The 15,023-nt window shown below is 39.9% G+C and overlaps 7 protein-coding genes across 7 annotated transcripts in view; 1 reads left to right on the top strand and 6 right to left on the bottom strand.

Annotated features, from left to right (window-relative positions):
- Nucleotides 1-80, bottom strand: part of BATDEDRAFT_25793 (uncharacterized protein) — a gene marked incomplete at both ends in the record, with an annotated part of 605 nt that extends 525 nt beyond the window's left edge. Inside the window, one exon of the mRNA XM_006679827.1 lies at nucleotides 22-80. Within this exon, the coding sequence (XP_006679890.1) occupies nucleotides 22-80 (59 nt within the window). The remainder of the gene's footprint in view (nucleotides 1-21) is intronic.
- A 583-nt stretch (nucleotides 81-663) lies between these two features.
- BATDEDRAFT_89524 (uncharacterized protein) lies at nucleotides 664-2,205 on the bottom strand (the record flags this gene model as incomplete). The annotated part of the gene is made up of 1 exon (XM_006680094.1): nucleotides 664-2,205. The coding sequence occupies exon 1, from the start codon at nucleotides 1,339-1,341 to the stop codon at nucleotides 664-666; it is 678 nt and encodes a 225-aa protein (XP_006680157.1). The 5' UTR covers nucleotides 1,342-2,205.
- Nucleotides 2,206-3,132: 927 nt separating this feature from the next.
- BATDEDRAFT_25794 (uncharacterized protein) lies at nucleotides 3,133-3,741 on the bottom strand (the record flags this gene model as incomplete). The annotated part of the gene is made up of 3 exons (XM_006679828.1): nucleotides 3,133-3,227; nucleotides 3,328-3,485; nucleotides 3,557-3,741. 3 exons carry the CDS (start codon nucleotides 3,739-3,741, stop codon nucleotides 3,133-3,135), a joined length of 438 nt encoding a protein of 145 aa, XP_006679891.1.
- A 107-nt stretch (nucleotides 3,742-3,848) lies between these two features.
- Nucleotides 3,849-5,758, bottom strand: BATDEDRAFT_12330 (dihydrolipoyllysine-residue acetyltransferase; the record flags this gene model as incomplete). Its single annotated transcript, XM_006679732.1, has 8 exons — nucleotides 3,849-4,118; nucleotides 4,197-4,359; nucleotides 4,439-4,576; nucleotides 4,635-4,720; nucleotides 4,812-5,047; nucleotides 5,136-5,310; nucleotides 5,400-5,566; nucleotides 5,662-5,758. The coding sequence occupies 8 exons, from the start codon at nucleotides 5,756-5,758 to the stop codon at nucleotides 3,849-3,851; spliced, it is 1,332 nt and encodes a 443-aa protein (XP_006679795.1).
- Nucleotides 5,759-6,264: 506 nt separating this feature from the next.
- On the top strand, nucleotides 6,265-7,781 carry BATDEDRAFT_89888 (uncharacterized protein; the record flags this gene model as incomplete). Its single annotated transcript, XM_006679995.1, has 6 exons — nucleotides 6,265-6,421; nucleotides 6,482-6,515; nucleotides 6,587-6,787; nucleotides 6,853-6,995; nucleotides 7,053-7,135; nucleotides 7,230-7,781. 6 exons carry the CDS (start codon nucleotides 6,265-6,267, stop codon nucleotides 7,779-7,781), a joined length of 1,170 nt encoding a protein of 389 aa, XP_006680058.1.
- Nucleotides 7,782-9,131: 1,350 nt separating this feature from the next.
- On the bottom strand, nucleotides 9,132-10,068 carry BATDEDRAFT_31946 (uncharacterized protein). Its single transcript, XM_006679895.1, has 4 exons — nucleotides 9,762-10,068; nucleotides 9,553-9,670; nucleotides 9,289-9,484; nucleotides 9,132-9,209 (listed from the first exon to the last, which is right to left on the bottom strand). The coding sequence occupies exons 1-2, from the start codon at nucleotides 9,863-9,865 to the stop codon at nucleotides 9,586-9,588; spliced, it is 189 nt and encodes a 62-aa protein (XP_006679958.1). The 5' UTR covers nucleotides 9,866-10,068; the 3' UTR covers nucleotides 9,132-9,209; nucleotides 9,289-9,484; nucleotides 9,553-9,585.
- Nucleotides 10,069-10,258: 190 nt separating this feature from the next.
- Nucleotides 10,259-13,071, bottom strand: BATDEDRAFT_33377 (uncharacterized protein). Its single transcript, XM_006679901.1, has 4 exons — nucleotides 12,871-13,071; nucleotides 11,238-12,626; nucleotides 11,137-11,180; nucleotides 10,259-11,016 (listed from the first exon to the last, which is right to left on the bottom strand). Exons 1-4 carry the CDS (start codon nucleotides 13,016-13,018, stop codon nucleotides 10,396-10,398), a joined length of 2,202 nt encoding a protein of 733 aa, XP_006679964.1. The 5' UTR covers nucleotides 13,019-13,071; the 3' UTR covers nucleotides 10,259-10,395.
- Between the last annotated feature and the right edge of the window lie 1,952 nt (nucleotides 13,072-15,023).

A 15,023-nucleotide genomic window follows, 5' to 3' on the forward strand; every position in this document is an offset into this window, starting at 1 on the left:
AATTGGATGGACAGAACATACAAGACAAGCACATCTCTCTCTGAAATCCTTCGCTGGTTCACTTGGTTTATGACTGCCATCAAGTCTGTCTCTCCCCGTGCGTCCAGCGAGGATTTGACCGACACAATGACTGCTGACTCGCTAACTCGACTCAGAAGCTGCTTTGAGCCAAAGGTTCCGATTCAAAACAAAAAGGCCAAGATTGAAAAGTAGTATGTCATAATAAATATTTTATTTGCTTGAAATTTAATCTCAATTCTAATTACCAAATTTCTGTCAACACTCTGGTAGATGAAATCTCATCAAATTTCAGCGGACTCTCGCCAAAAAACTGGTATCATTCGGTGCTCTATACATACTACTCACGACATGATCAGTTTGTGGTATCATACAGCCATGCAACTGACAAGTGATTGCAAGTATGACTGGTAGTTACACGTACAAATAACACTGGTTGTTATCAGGTCATTGATGTATATGGAACAAGTCGTGTCAATGTATCAATCAACAATCCAATAACTGTTGATGTAATACCCAACACAGTATACACAAACATACAGTATTCAATCAATAATATGATTGTTGACCCATTCATAATACTCGACAAATATCAACACACCAGAAAGTTTAAATTTATTCATTAACAAATTGATTGACACATCATCAATCTGAATCTGAACTCGACTCTTCTGAACTCGAATCTTCATATTGAAACCCAAAAAATTTCATAGCCTTTTTCACTTTTTGTTTGATACTTTCTAGTTCTCTTTCTGCTTCTTCACAATCTTCTTCCAATTGTTTTTTAGCTTCTGGGCTGTAACTTGGCTCAGACATACCTTTTCCTTTTCCTAACCCTGCCAATTGAGTTAATCGATAAAGTGCACCATCAGAATAGGCTTGGTTTATGCTCTCTTGCAATTTTTTAAAGTCTTCAACTTTTTGCTTTAGACTATCCAAGGTTTTCTGGTCTTCTTCGCTTAATACAGCCTCTTGACTTGGAGCAGTATTTCCCGACTCTTCTTCGTTCATTGGCTGTTGCTGGTCTTGATTGGAAGTGCTTGGACCGGGTTGATTCATCGATTGTTTCCGACTTCGTTTTGGAGCACTTGGACCAGGCTTACTGATTGGGCGTTTTCGACTTCGTTTTGGAGCATTTGGACCAGTTCGATGCAAGTATTGCTGGCCTTGTCCGGAAGTGCCTGGTTCAGGTTCATTGGTTGGACCAGGCACTTGACTGGAAGTGCTTGATGCCTGAGCTGAGTCATTGCCGTTATCTGAAACCAGTATTGCATTAGCGGTTGCTGCCGCGCTCAGTACGAACAAAATGTCAATGAACTTCATTAGATTGGTGGATGGGCTTAAAAGATGGTTAGATGAGCAGATTGTTGATTATAAAATTGAATGTACTTGGTTGTATTTGTATGTTTTGTATAGCAAACCAACCCTTTTAGGTTAACCAATTGTACAGAGTTATTTGATTGTTTGTAGCGGTTTACTATCAAACTAGACAATATGATGCTCCCTAATCATAATATCATATTGATCAATTTGATGATCGTGTCAATTGTATGATGCTTTTATGACCGTTTGATCAGGTATTTTGAAAAGCACCCTTCATGAGTGTTGTGTGGCCGCAAACGTTTTGTTTTACAACCGTATTCATGTAAAATGGATCACTTTGATATTCATCCTGAAATGACTGTATTCTGCATTGCAATATACAATAGTTACTACACATTGACTGTATTGCGTGTTTGATATACAACAACCACCATATGACACACAATCAGACTATATTGTCGAATCTACACTTTGTGCACTTTTAGTAACCATGCATTGTACGATCATCAAGTCTGAACCCATATCCATGTATTGCAATCGATATATTGTGTTTGATTGTCAATACAACTCTGTACACACATTTGTTGTATTCTGAATCTCGGATACGATCGCAATCTAGTTCAACAACAATGATGACACATGCCAGTAATGCAACTGTTGTTTGCATGTCAACATTGTTATTTAGTGGTCCATTTACATCAATATGACTGCAAGTTGTCGTTATATGACGTATTCTGAGCATGGTTTTGATATTACGCATCCAGTTCCATCACATTGTTGCTGACCCATCATTGTAATGCTGTATGTATCAAACACTGGCATGTCACCATAACCATAACCACAATCAGTAAAATGACACTCGAGTTGTTTACTGTGATCAGTATATACAACCCAGTGTGACTACACATACTGAATCCAGTCTGTTGGTTGTTCCAGTTGATCTTGATTCACTTTTGACGTTTTGTCCGAGATTGACAATACAAATGTGTCGAGCTGAACCCAAACTACGCGACTCGACTGTTGGTTCAAACTAGTGCAAGTTAGTACTTTTGATTGTACACATCGCAAACTGTTGTTTGACCTTCAACGCAGTGCTTCCATGAATAGATTGTCAATGACTCGGTATGAAACTTTGCTCTGATGGAATCTTGTGAATGCAGCACGTTTTTTAATAAAATAAATGATGCCGTATGACAAGTTTTCAAGTTAAAAAGCAATATACCATGATTTTATATACCTGCAGCGATGAGTTTTTTGATTGGAGATGCTCGTAAATCAAAAAATGGATTCTAGATATGCTTGCATGAACCAATTGTCAGGCTCGATTCAATAGTTTGAAATGGCTCAATAAACCGACAAACAGTTTATTGTAATGTACCATAATACTATCCTATTGGTTGCACTCCGAACCTGTCGTTGTAATGTTGCAATTTTATTGTGAATATATCATGATCGAGTCGAGACTTGCTATTGCAAAGTAAAGACAGAGTCACTTTATTGAACGAATAAAGTCGAGTTTAGCAAGCGACCTGTCAAGATTATTAAAATTCTAAATGACACTGAATTGTACATTTATATTGAGAATAAACGTTGTTTATCAGGAAATTGAGACTATTTTTTACAAATATTATCTACGGTGAGTACAAAAGAGATGCCAGTGTTGTTAATGTGCTATACAAGTCGGTTAACAATTGATATATTATGGCTGTCAATGAGCCAGTCTCATTAGAATTTGCTAATGTATTGGTTAGTAACATTTGTGTTAGCCTTTAGCAAGTAAAAATCGTCATATTACAACATGATGGCATTCGCAAAGCTCACTTCATTCTCTTGCTCGAGCCATTTCTCATGTCTTGCTATCAATTCTCGAGCCTTAGTAACTAGTTCTATTGAATATGCCAAAAGTCAGATTGGTATTGCTTAAAATCAATATTGCATAGGATATCAATGCAACAGATCTTGGTCAAGTCAAACATGATTGCATACGAGGTGAATTGGTTGGCTTTTGAACTGTTTCATTTATAGTCGGATGTCTTAGAATATGATATGGCACAAGTCTTTGGAGTGCATCTGAAGGGCTAGTGAATGGAGACAAGTCGGGAGATAGGACTGCAGAATGGCTGGCTTGCACTGCTGACTGAACTCTACCATATACAATAGCATTAAATACACACACTTGAACGAGGGCTGGATCAATGTGGCAAGTCTGCTTTACCGTTCAGTGACAAGGAGGTTATGTGCCAATTCTGTATGTGCTCGTGGTGGTTCAGGAAAACTCATGGTGAAAGTTTCCTTGCGATTCATCATATAGTCAAGAGTAATGTGTTGTGTTGCAAAGAATTGTATAGCAAAAATCCGAGTGAAAATTATCCAAACCAGGTTTGCCTTGAATTCATTCATTACAGTATTGAGTGGTGTGCAAGAGGTTGAATAAGGTAGACACCATATAGGCACTTCCATAAACAAATGTTTTCAATAATTCTACTGTCGATTGAAGGGTTTGTTCATTAAAGAAGCATTGTCAATGGATTTTCCAGATACTGCTTGAAGCGCTGCAACCATTTTGCACCTACAGCTCCATCAACAACACGATGATCGTTGCTGAGAGTCACATTCATGGTTTTTTGAACACGGAATCCTTTGGGTGCAAGATCGTCAAGAACCAACTTGTCCTCTATCCCACCCACAGCCAAAATTGCGGCATGTGGAGGGTTGATAATGGCTGTAAAGTGCTGAACGCCAAACATGCCCAAATTGGATATGGTAAAAGTTCCACCCTGCATAGACGGATAGTTGTAGTGTTTTTAAATGGTTAGAATATAGCAAGCAAGTGAAAGCTGTCGAGATTGTATTACCTGATATTCATGGGGAACAAGCTTTCCAGCACGTGCCTTTTCGGCAAGCTCTTTGGTTTGGTTGGAGATTGCAGCAAGGCCTTTACCCTCGGCACTATGAATAATAGGGGTAATAAGACCAGTTTCGGTAGCAACGGCTACAGCAATATCAGCAGAATGGCTCCTGAGTTTTTTGAATAGGGTTACAAGGCATGAGTAACTAAAGTAGTCATTCAGCAAGTATACGTTGCACCTCGACTTACTGTCTGATAAACGTATCATGCCAAGCACTGTTGACTTCAGGAACGTCCTTGAGCGCAAGTGCAGAGGCCTTGATAGTAAAGTCGTTGACGGAAAGCTTATATTTTCCGTTTCCTTCCTTATTAAGTGCCTCGCGTAGCCTATACAGTAAAATTGAGAATTTTGACCTGTACTGAATCCAATGCAACATATACATACTTGAGAATCTTGTCCACATTGATTTGCACCGTAAGGTAAAAGTGAGGAATAGTCGACTTGGATTGGGTAAGACGGCTAGCAATGACCTAGGTTTAATCCATACATGGCAAAATTCTAGTTAGTCATTATATACCAAATCATTGATCATACATGACACAGCTATCAAAATATATCCACCTTGCGAACGTTGGATAAAGGTATATCAGTAAATGCAGATCCTGCAGAAGAAGCTACAGGTGTTACAGGTGTCACAGTAGTTTGGGCATGTGTAGCGCCAGTCACAACAGGTGCACTGTAGCTTTCAATATCTGCCTTCACAATACGACCACCAGGACCAGATCCTTTAATTGAAGCAAGCGAAATGCCACGCTCAGCAGCCAATGCTTTTGCAATAGGGCTGATAAAAGTTCGATCTGTTGGAATGATAAAAGCCATGATTAGCTGGAATTGTATATAGTGGGCGATTGTAATCTTGCTTTAAAATTATGATACGCAGCTTACCAGAAGATGATGAAGTTGGAGTTGGAGCTGGAGCAGCAGCAACCGGAGGAGGAAGAACAGTGGTGGGTGCGGGAGTAGGAGTGGCTTTAGTAGTAGCAGTGGGAGCAGGTCCAGATGACACGAAATCGGAAAATTTGTCAACATCTTGAGCATTATCAGCGATAACGGCAATTGGCTAAAGATAAAGTTCAGATATAAGCAAGGTATGAATGGTTTACACGATAAAACAGCTTTTAAAAAACGAAACTGGGTAGTAGAGCTTACAGTATTCACGGCAACATCCTTTTCTCCTGCAGGGATAAGTATTTTGGCAAGAAAGCCTTCCTCTTGGCATTCAAAGTCCATCTGAGCCTTGTCTGTTTCAATCTCTACCAAAACATCTCCTGGACTGATCTGATCGCCAATTTTTTTATGCCACTTGCCCAAATTTCCTATTCATTGATAGAACAACCATCATGATCGCAGAGAAAAATAGTAACAGTTATTGGATTAGAACACGTTATATGATAGTGACAGTTATGATTACCTTGAGTCATTGTGGGTGACAAGGCAGGCATACTGAGAATAGCATGCGTAGGATAATCTATAAAAATATATCGAGGTGCAGTTAGAATGTGCAGCATGCTTCATGACGGATCGTTCAATAAAACAATTCTACTCAACTGCTAGATGCATAGGTTCGACGCTGTGCAAGCGATTGACAGACAGCAGGAAAAAGACTGAGATTCCAACAAAAACGTTAGAACGATCAGACAATACATGCAAGTTGAACCAACCAAGTCTACATATAGAAACTAGGATAATAAAAAGATCAAGAATGCATTCGAGTCATGGCAAGCATGCAATGCAGAAATGATATCTGAAGATAGTGTAGATGACAAAGTCAGATGGAGAAGCGAACCTTGAAGTGTTGGAGCAGCGAGAAGCAGAGTGTATGGAAGCAGCAGTAACACACTTGGTAGCATTGATAGCAGCGCACAAAAAGGAAGAGCGAGCAACTGCACGAACAGACTGGCGAGAGATCATTATTGGAGTTGGGAAAGGAATCGCATGAACAGCAAAACCACAGTTAAGGGAGTGTCGATCTGACAATGAGCTTCTTGTCCATTCAATTACTTTTGGCATTGCAATGGCTCAGGATAACGATTGGCTTGGTGGTGGCCAGCGATGGCTTCTGGACACTGACACTGCCTGGCGATCTACAAAGGTGGATTTGAGAGTCGAGGCTCTGCTGATGCTGCCTGTTCATCTGGCTCAATCTCCTCTGCCAACCGTGCTCAAGTCTGGTAACTGTTTCTAGTCATGGTCTTGCCATTCTCTTGTACTCATCTTGTCTTGTACTGTAGCTTTCCTAAAACTATCTGAATATTGGAGATCATGGTGGGTTGTCATCTATTCTACTGTTCAGGTCTTGTCAACTCATTCAATCCACATCTACTATTTCTAATTAGCACCAACGATATGAGAGTTGTTCTTGCCATGATTATTTGCAAATGCGCTCGACATATTTCCTGCATAGACGACACTGATGATATCATTCGTCGGATTCTCGGTGTGGTGGGAAGCAACGATCCTTTGGCTAGATCTCTCAGTCTGTTGGTACTTGGGCATCTATCGTATGCTATTCGAAATAGATCCGAGGTTCAGGACAGGTAGTGTCTTGATTTGTCTGAATGTTCAAGTATTATGATTAAAACGGTTCTGTTCTGGCCTTTAGAGTACTCAAGGAGCTCGCTAGACCAACACCGCGCGAGATCGCTGCTGGTGTGTCTGCAGTGGACCGAATCTGGTCTGTCAAAACCAAGACGGTTTCCGTAGCTTCTTTGAGTATTCTTGGAGAGTCCATCCGATATGCTCAAGGTATCTTTTTTATTCCAATTAAACCCCTTTACTTGCTACCCTAACCTGTTATTGTAGGATTGGACGATCAAGGAAACCTGTCATTGCGTCTTGCTCATATATTCCGTAACTGTGATCAGGATTTTCATCAAGCTATAACGGTAGTTTTATAGTGAATGCATACACAGTCTTGGTTTTTAATCATGCTTTCAAAAAACGGATAGATTAACATGGTCTCTATATCTGTAAACTTAGGCTCTGAAAATATGTACATCACTATCTATAGATCCTTGCATATCTACCAGTTTGTCTGCTCAATCCGCTGCTTTACGAAGAACTATAACAGTGCTATCTATCCAGTTTCCTGCATTTCTTCCAAACCATATCAACAATTTAGTGAATATTCTACACCAAGGAAACCCACATAATGATCTAATAATGGATGTTCTTGGAAACATTCTCATTCTATCAAAAGCACATTCACACCATTTTGAAGCACACCATTTGCCTATCATTGCAAACATAATGCTGTTTAGTTTCAAGATAGGGTCGCCATTACGAATGTGTAAAATAACTGCTAGAATATTAAAGTTTTTAAGTCTAGGCGAAATGCTGTTTTTGGACGCCATACAAACTCATGCACTTGCAAAGCCGATCTCTGCTGCCATGGTTGCAATGGCTTCCTCCAATATCATTTATTCACATGTTACTTCAGCCTTGCTGGATTTGACGTCTTTAGCTTCATCTATATTTAAAGGCTTGGTCAATCTCAAAGACAAAAAAGAATTTGGTAAGGTTGCTGTTTAAAATGTATTAAAATCAAGTTGATTACAGTCCATTATACAAGTCACGTTGCTATGATTTGAAAAAACTAATTTCAATTTCGAGTCATTAGAACAAGTTGCATTTAATCTTGCTAGCCGTATTATAATAATATGTGGGAAATCGGAAAACGACCATGTATGTCATTAAGCTTTGATAGATTCAAGGAATAGTTGTTGCACTACACTAACAGTCCATTTCTTACCAGACTCAACTTTATCCATACATATCGTCTGTTTGGAATTTGTATAACATTCTTCAACCAGATCACAAGACATTTGTATTTGTTCAAGTTGCTGAGCTCAAACATGGTACCATGCAAAATTTGAACGATTCAGACTATTCTAATAGCATGTAATCTCACCACTCATCCATGCACTTGTATAGCACTTGACGTATTGGCAGCCATTTGGACGCACGATTTTGATCAGTCTAGCATAGTCGAATTCTCAAAACTAATCCTAGATTATTTGAAAAAGTCTAGCTTTCAGCAAACGCGACCAAAGCACATGGTATGCTAGCCTTGAGATATATCCAACTAGGCGTGTTTTACTGAAAAGCTCCAATTTTTGAAAACCCTCTAGTTGAGACTTGTTCAAGTACTATGGGCGTGCCAAGATCTTTTGGACGTTGATCGGCTCAGTGAAACATCAAAAGTTTTGGAAAGCATCATGCTTTGGCTGCGTCTTCAAAAAGGTGGTTGTTGGTGGATAGTCAATATAATTCAACTTCAATTGATAGAGGGTGTAACAGTGTCGGGAGTCGAAGCAGTTGAAGGCATGATGAATCAGGTAAATGTAAAAAACGCTCAACTATTGTAGCGTTATAATCTAATGCGATACTATTGGAATTAGATTGACGTGCCTGTAGTGGTTTGCTGGCTAAAAATGTTGCAGCATTTTGCACATGCTGTTTCAACACTGGGTCATCATCATACTGATCAATTATCAAACATTAAATCTGCCAGACTATCGCTTGAAGAAGCATTGGTACAATTGCATTTGGCAGGTTCACTTGGTGTGTCAAGGACATTCCAGATTGCATATATTCAACTACTGCTTCAATTACTATATCTACTGCCTAGAATTATGCAACTATGGGTATTTGCAAATCAACCTTTTCAAAAAAATGGCATTTGCGAGTCTGGGATTTTTGCAAAAATACAATCTGATGCCTATGCACTGGCTGAGCAGTGGAAAGCTCTTTCTCGAGACTATTTTTGCATGGATAGAAATAGCGAAAACATTATTGCATTATATCCTTTTTAAACTATTTTTATCTGAATGCTTTGGCTTTAAAAATAGTCATTTAAACTGCATATCTTTGACTTTTTGAAAATACCTATAGAACCATTGTTCAAGCACTTGCTGATTCATGCTCACTTCACACCAATGGTCCTGAAAACTTTCACTCGTGAGTGTTGGTGTGATATATATTCATTAATATAAAGATGCTGTAGATACTCACTTGCAACTATGTCTTGATGATTTAGAAGCCTTGTTAGTCGACTTTACCAATTACGAGAGGTTCATGAGCAATCAAGCATTGGCAAAAAAATCAATCGCTTTTTAGCACGCTTGCAAGCAGTACCAGTCAATAATTCAGTATCAGCCGCTCTGAACTCAATGTTTTTTCTTCGACCAACTCCAAAGTTTTTTTTCAACTCTCTCCAACCACTCGAATTCAAGGTAACGGCTTTGAGCACTGAATAGTTGTTAATCTCATAAGCCAACATCATTTCTGTTTTGGCCACTAGCTGCAAGTCACGCCACTTCCAAAGTCTGGTCATTCACTTGCTCTCCGCCGCAAAACTATATTTGTTTTGCAGCTTGAAGGATTTGCGTCTCTCAAACATGATCTGGATTACTCGAGTGGTAGGTTCAAGTATCATAACGCGTTCCTATGGTCCATCAATGCAATATCATTTGGACTGAACAATGATAAATCTTTGAAAAAACGATCTAGATGGCGCTTTGATGTACAATAAGAAACGTATGAATGTATGCTTCACCATTACAGCTGTATCTCAGACTGGAATGCAAGTTGCACACACGGTTGCAATATGCCATATCAAGCAGCCAGCAGGGTATTTTGCAACATCATGTTCACTAAGCACTGACGATCTGCCAGAACGGTTTCAAGTTTTTGTGAATAGCATGCTGGAGAGTATAGATGTCAAGGAAAGTCCAATGAAAAAGTCATGGCGAATTGCCGATCCCGTTTGCATTCCTGTCCGGCTGATCAATGAATAAACGAATGATTCATCAATGCCAAATATCAAAATAGTTACACTAAGAGCATATCAATCCAATACGACTTGATCCGAATCAACTGGAAAACGTCCAACACCCACACATTATTTACAAACATGAACCAAGCGACACTAGTCACTCGAGATTGGTTTAGACTAGAAAGTTGTACTTTGAAAATAAAAAATTAAAAAAGCGCTAAAAACTTCAAGTACACACCCATCAACAACCATATATTAAACAAGTGATGATAAAAGTTGTAAAAAGTAATATATGGTGGCCAAGTCGGACCGACTCTTAGTGCTGGTTAAATCAAAACTGTAGGGGTAAACGAATCGAGAAATGTGGAATTACGCAGATGCCTGTGAGGCAGATTCTTCAGAGACCAGACCGTGTGTAAAGGCTTGAGAGCACTTGGCCATCGTAGCGGAAGATCGAGAAATCGAGTCAGTCATATAGTAGTCCTGAATAGGAAGCTCAATTGGATCCTTGGAAAGAGGTGCCTTAGATTGCTTTAAAGTCTCGAGACCAAGCTTTGAGATGCCATCCGATGTTTCGGTGACAACATCATAATTTACTAGACTGGGTGCCAAAATAGACATTCTGTTGCGTAGCTCGTAAATATCATCGTATGCCAATGGTTTACCCGCAACTTCCGAAAGAGCACGGATAATGGTCCAGTCTTCACGAGCACCAGAGGGAGCAGGAACAGCTGCACGGGTAATCTGGGTTCGACCCTCAGTATTAACATAGGTGGCAGATTTCTCAGTATACGCTGCACCAGGCAAAATGACATCCGCGAGGTAAGCGCCAGTATCGCCGTGATGGCCATGGTAAACAACAAAGGCATCACTGGGTATGCGATCCTTAGAAACATCATCTGCACCAAGAAGGTACACAAATTTAGCAGCCTCCTTTGAGCGAGGAGCAGATTCGTAGCCAATGTCGAGTGCAGCAACGTTACCCGCAGCCTTTAATTACACAGGCAAACAAATCAATAGTCAACAGATATTAGTGATTGCCACAAAGTATATACCATATAGAACCAAAAAGACAGTGATGCTATCAACTTTACAAAACACACAACTTACACGATGAAGAACATTGAAAACCTTCCAGCCAGGATCAGCAGTGGCTTCAAGTGTCAATGCCACATTTGAGATTTTTGCAAGAGAAGCAGCCGCATCTGTACGATCCAGAATGCCAGATCCAACAACAATCATTGGGCGTTTTGCAGCCTTGAGCTTCTGTGAAAAGCTGCTGTTTTTGGATAAAAGCTCGTCCAGTTGTGAAACCGATGCACCGACATAATCAAAATCATAGTTGAGTTGAGGTTCAGGACCAATCAGACCGATTTCAAGAGAATTGTGCAGGTATGCCTTGCGGATGCGAGTGTTGAGAATAGGGGCTTCGTGGCGAGGGTTGGTTCCAACAAGTAGCAAAACATCGGCCGATTCAATGCCATTGATGGAACTGTTGAAAACATAGTTGGAGCGAATATCTGTGATGCCAGAAAAATCAGCCAAAGGACCCTCAAGCTGTAGATTCTCAGAGTTGCGTTGGTTGAAGAAATCTTTAAGAGCAACCAAACTCTCGGCATCGGAAAATTGACCAGCAATGGCAGTAATCTGATCGCCAGATAGTCCATCAACGGCAGCAGCAATACGCTCAAGAGCCTCTGGCCAAGTAGCAGACACAAACTTATCGCCCTTACGGATTAGAGGGGTAGTAAGACGCTGACGCTTAAGACCATCATACGCAAAACGGCTTTTGTCTGCAAGCCATTCCTCATTAATATCGTCATTGAGGCGAGGGAGGACACGCATCACTTCGACACCACGAGAGTCAATGCGAATATTGCTTCCAACAGCATCCAAGACATCAATGGATTCAGTTTTCTTGAGTTCCCAGGGACGAGCAGTAAATCCATATGGCTTGGAGGTAAGCGCGCCGACGGGACACAGATCAATAATATTTCCAGACATCTCAGTGGCCAGTACTTTTTCAATATATGTTCCAATCTGCATGTCATTTCCACGACCAGAGGTTCCTAGCTCAGCGGCACCAGCAACCTCGTTGGCAAATCGGACACAACGAGTGCAGTGAATGCAACGAGTCATGATAGTTTTGACAAGGGGGCCGAGGTTTTTATTTTCAACAGCACGTTTACCCACCACTTCGTTGAAACGACTTCGGTCAGAACCATAGCGAACACTTTGATCCTGTAGATCACATTCTCCACCTTGATCGCAAATGGGGCAATCAAGAGGATGGTTTGCAAGAAGAAACTCCATTACACCCTCCCGTGCCTTTTTGACCAAGGGAGTATTAGTCTTAATCTTCATACCAGGCATCACAGGCATGGCACATGAAGCAATGGGCTTTGGAGATTTCTCGAGCTCAACAAGACACATTCGACAGTTTCCAGCAACAGCAAGACGCTCATGATAGCAAAATCTGGGAATCTCAACACCAGCAGCTTCGCAAGCTTGAATAACAGCAGATCCCTGCTCAATCATAGTAGAGCGACCATCAATAAACACTTCAATCTGAGCCTTTTGAGATGAGGACTGATGCAATGCTGTTGCAATGAAATGATTGAATGTAAACAATGGATGATAGATTAGCAATGTAGATACTTGTGGTCATGTTCATAAAGAATCCTGTATATAAGGAAAGGAGTAGAACCATATAGATTGCTACAAATACATAAAATGTTGGGCTGTAGCCAATGTTCTAGAATACGGTTAAAAGTGGGCATTGACCATCTGAAATGATTCCAATGTCAGTGTCCCTGATGGACATTGAATACAAAAACCACTTACTCCTGATACGTTCAGCCTGCGCAGTTGCATAGCGAGTAGAAGATGGAGTAAAGCCGATGCTTAAAGTCCTAAGCAGGACAGAAGCGGATGCAGCAGAGAGTTGGGAAGATAGCAGCCTCGAGTGAGCAGCAGCAAGCAAGAGCCTCATTTGGTCTATGTCAAAGTGATGGGATGAATGGCTTGGCTGTATATAAATTCAACAGCTCTTAATAAAACACTATGATTATTGAGTTGAATGACAATAGTCTATTGAATCGAGTCCATCTCTAGCAATAACTTACAGAACCAAAGCTGACAGACGAATGAAAAAATTACAGGAAAAGTCGAAAGCTTGCAAGTATTCAATTACACTCAAGAATCAACCCAAAACAATCCATTCAATCCAGCCAACAATCTACTCAATCCAGAATAATCCAATCGTCATGTTCATTAAAAATTGAATCCAACCATCGTATTCATTAAAAAAAACTGTCAGATCTCTCAAGATTGCTGCGTATGGATTCATCGCATCTGTCAAATGTCATGCCATCACAAATCTTTAAATAACAATTGTCAGTTGTATAGACTGATCGTGTATGATTATCGAGCTGTGTTTTTGGTTTATCGAGTCGCTCCTGCGTCAAAAAAACTCGTCTTTTAACCCTTGCAGAAGTTGTCGCAACTTTACTTTTCTTAGAACAGCTGTATCTGCTGCCTGGACATGAGAGAATGGTGCATTATTTCGACTTGCAACTTCTTATTCCCTTTTCAGCTCCTCGTAGACTATCCAAATACAATCCTGGGCTTGTATAGCTTGATTCTATATCCTCTCATTTTGCTATTAGAATCAGATTTAAATCACTTGGAAACTAGATTGTATTAATACTCAATCTTCATTTCATGAATGCCCTTACAGGATAAACTGGAAAATTCACCAAATGCAATTGCTCAGCAAGAGATTGAGGCTCTTATGGCCATATATGGAGATGACTTTCAATGCGAAGTCATTCGACATAAAAATGGTAACGTTTGATGGCCAGCCTGATACTTTGCATGTCAACACCAGATCATCTACTATACATCTTGAAAATCTAAATGCACTGTCAAACTCTACCTACAACATATTTAACAATCACATCTAGCATGGAAACCAGACTCTCTTGAAACGTGGATTATGCTCAGATTGATGCCACATGGCGAAAAACTCGAAAACTTGGTTATCGTTTGGTTTTGTGTGCAGTATGTACTTGCACCATGTGGTTTACAATTGTACAAATCACTAGTATACATGTCATCCTTACTCCATAATTTTTCCAATCCACTAGATTTCCAGAACGCTATCCAAACACGTTGCCGGTAGGATTCGATTCTACTCCTTGCGCAATGTTAACTATTTTTAAATAATCGGCGGCTTTGTTTATTAAACTGGTTTTGATTTGTACTGGTTTTACCAATTTAAACCTCTGGAAATGGGGCCAATAGAAGTTTAAACTTCGAAAGGATCAAGGACTATCAGATACTCATATTGCACAACTACAAAGAATTGTTGAAGAAAGCGCAGCTAAACTTGTTGGGCAAGAAATGGCAAGTATACAAAATAATGGTTGTAAAACTCAAGTATAGCTGATCTACTTGCATACTATGGAAACAGTATACTAACTCGTGTTGCTTAAATCTGTGACATAGATTTACGAACTTGCTACAATTATTCAAGATAATATATCGGAGCATAACACTGTAATTAATAAGACTTATCAACAATCGTTTTATGATCGAATGCAAAACCGACTGCAACAGGATGATAAGCGAGAGCGTGAGCGGCTTGAACGGGAAAAGGCCAAGCAAGAAAAAATTATTGCTGAAAAGCTTGAAGTTGACGATGCTCGATTAGTCGAGCAGCTTAATTTGGAATTCAGTCGAAAGGAAGCATTGATTAAAGAAACAAGAGAGCGCAGGAAAAAGCCCTTGTCTACTATTGAAACAATAGCCTCTTTATCTACCCAAAAACAAGCTGACTTGAAAACAGCAAAAGCCAATCTACAAAAACCAACGCTAAAAGAAATTATTTATCAAACGCTGCTTTCGCGAAATGGTATGTTCATTTCATATGCTTTACAAATCTACCAAATTGCAGCATTAACCTAGTCGCGCATTGTAGGAAACAACTGTCTGTT

This window comes from Batrachochytrium dendrobatidis (genome assembly GCF_000203795.2).
Source record: "Batrachochytrium dendrobatidis JAM81 unplaced genomic scaffold BATDEscaffold_8, whole genome shotgun sequence".
In the NCBI taxonomy this organism is placed as follows: Eukaryota; Fungi; Chytridiomycota; class Chytridiomycetes; order Rhizophydiales; genus Batrachochytrium; species Batrachochytrium dendrobatidis.

What these genes read in the sequence shown, in the direction of transcription:
- BATDEDRAFT_33377 (XM_006679901.1), bottom strand. Translation starts at nt 13,018, where the DNA reads ATGAGGCTCTTGCTTGCTGCTGCTCACTCGAGGCTGCTATCTTCCCAA. An exon ending in TGGATCTGGCATTCTGGATC is followed by an intron (nt 11,181 to 11,237) that starts GTACAGATGCGG and finishes TGACACTTGAAG; the next exon opens with CCACTGCTGATCCTGGCTGG. An exon ending in TTTTCAATGTTCTTCATCGT is followed by an intron (nt 11,017 to 11,136) that starts GTAAGTTGTGTG and finishes GTGTAATTAAAG; the next exon opens with GCTGCGGGTAACGTTGCTGC.
- BATDEDRAFT_31946 (XM_006679895.1), bottom strand. Translation starts at nt 9,865, where the DNA reads ATGGCATATTGCAACCGTGTGTGCAACTTGCATTCCAGTCTGAGATAC. An exon ending in ATTGTACATCAAAGCGCCAT is followed by an intron (nt 9,671 to 9,761) that starts CTAGATCGTTTT and finishes ACTTGAACCTAC; the next exon opens with CACTCGAGTAATCCAGATCA.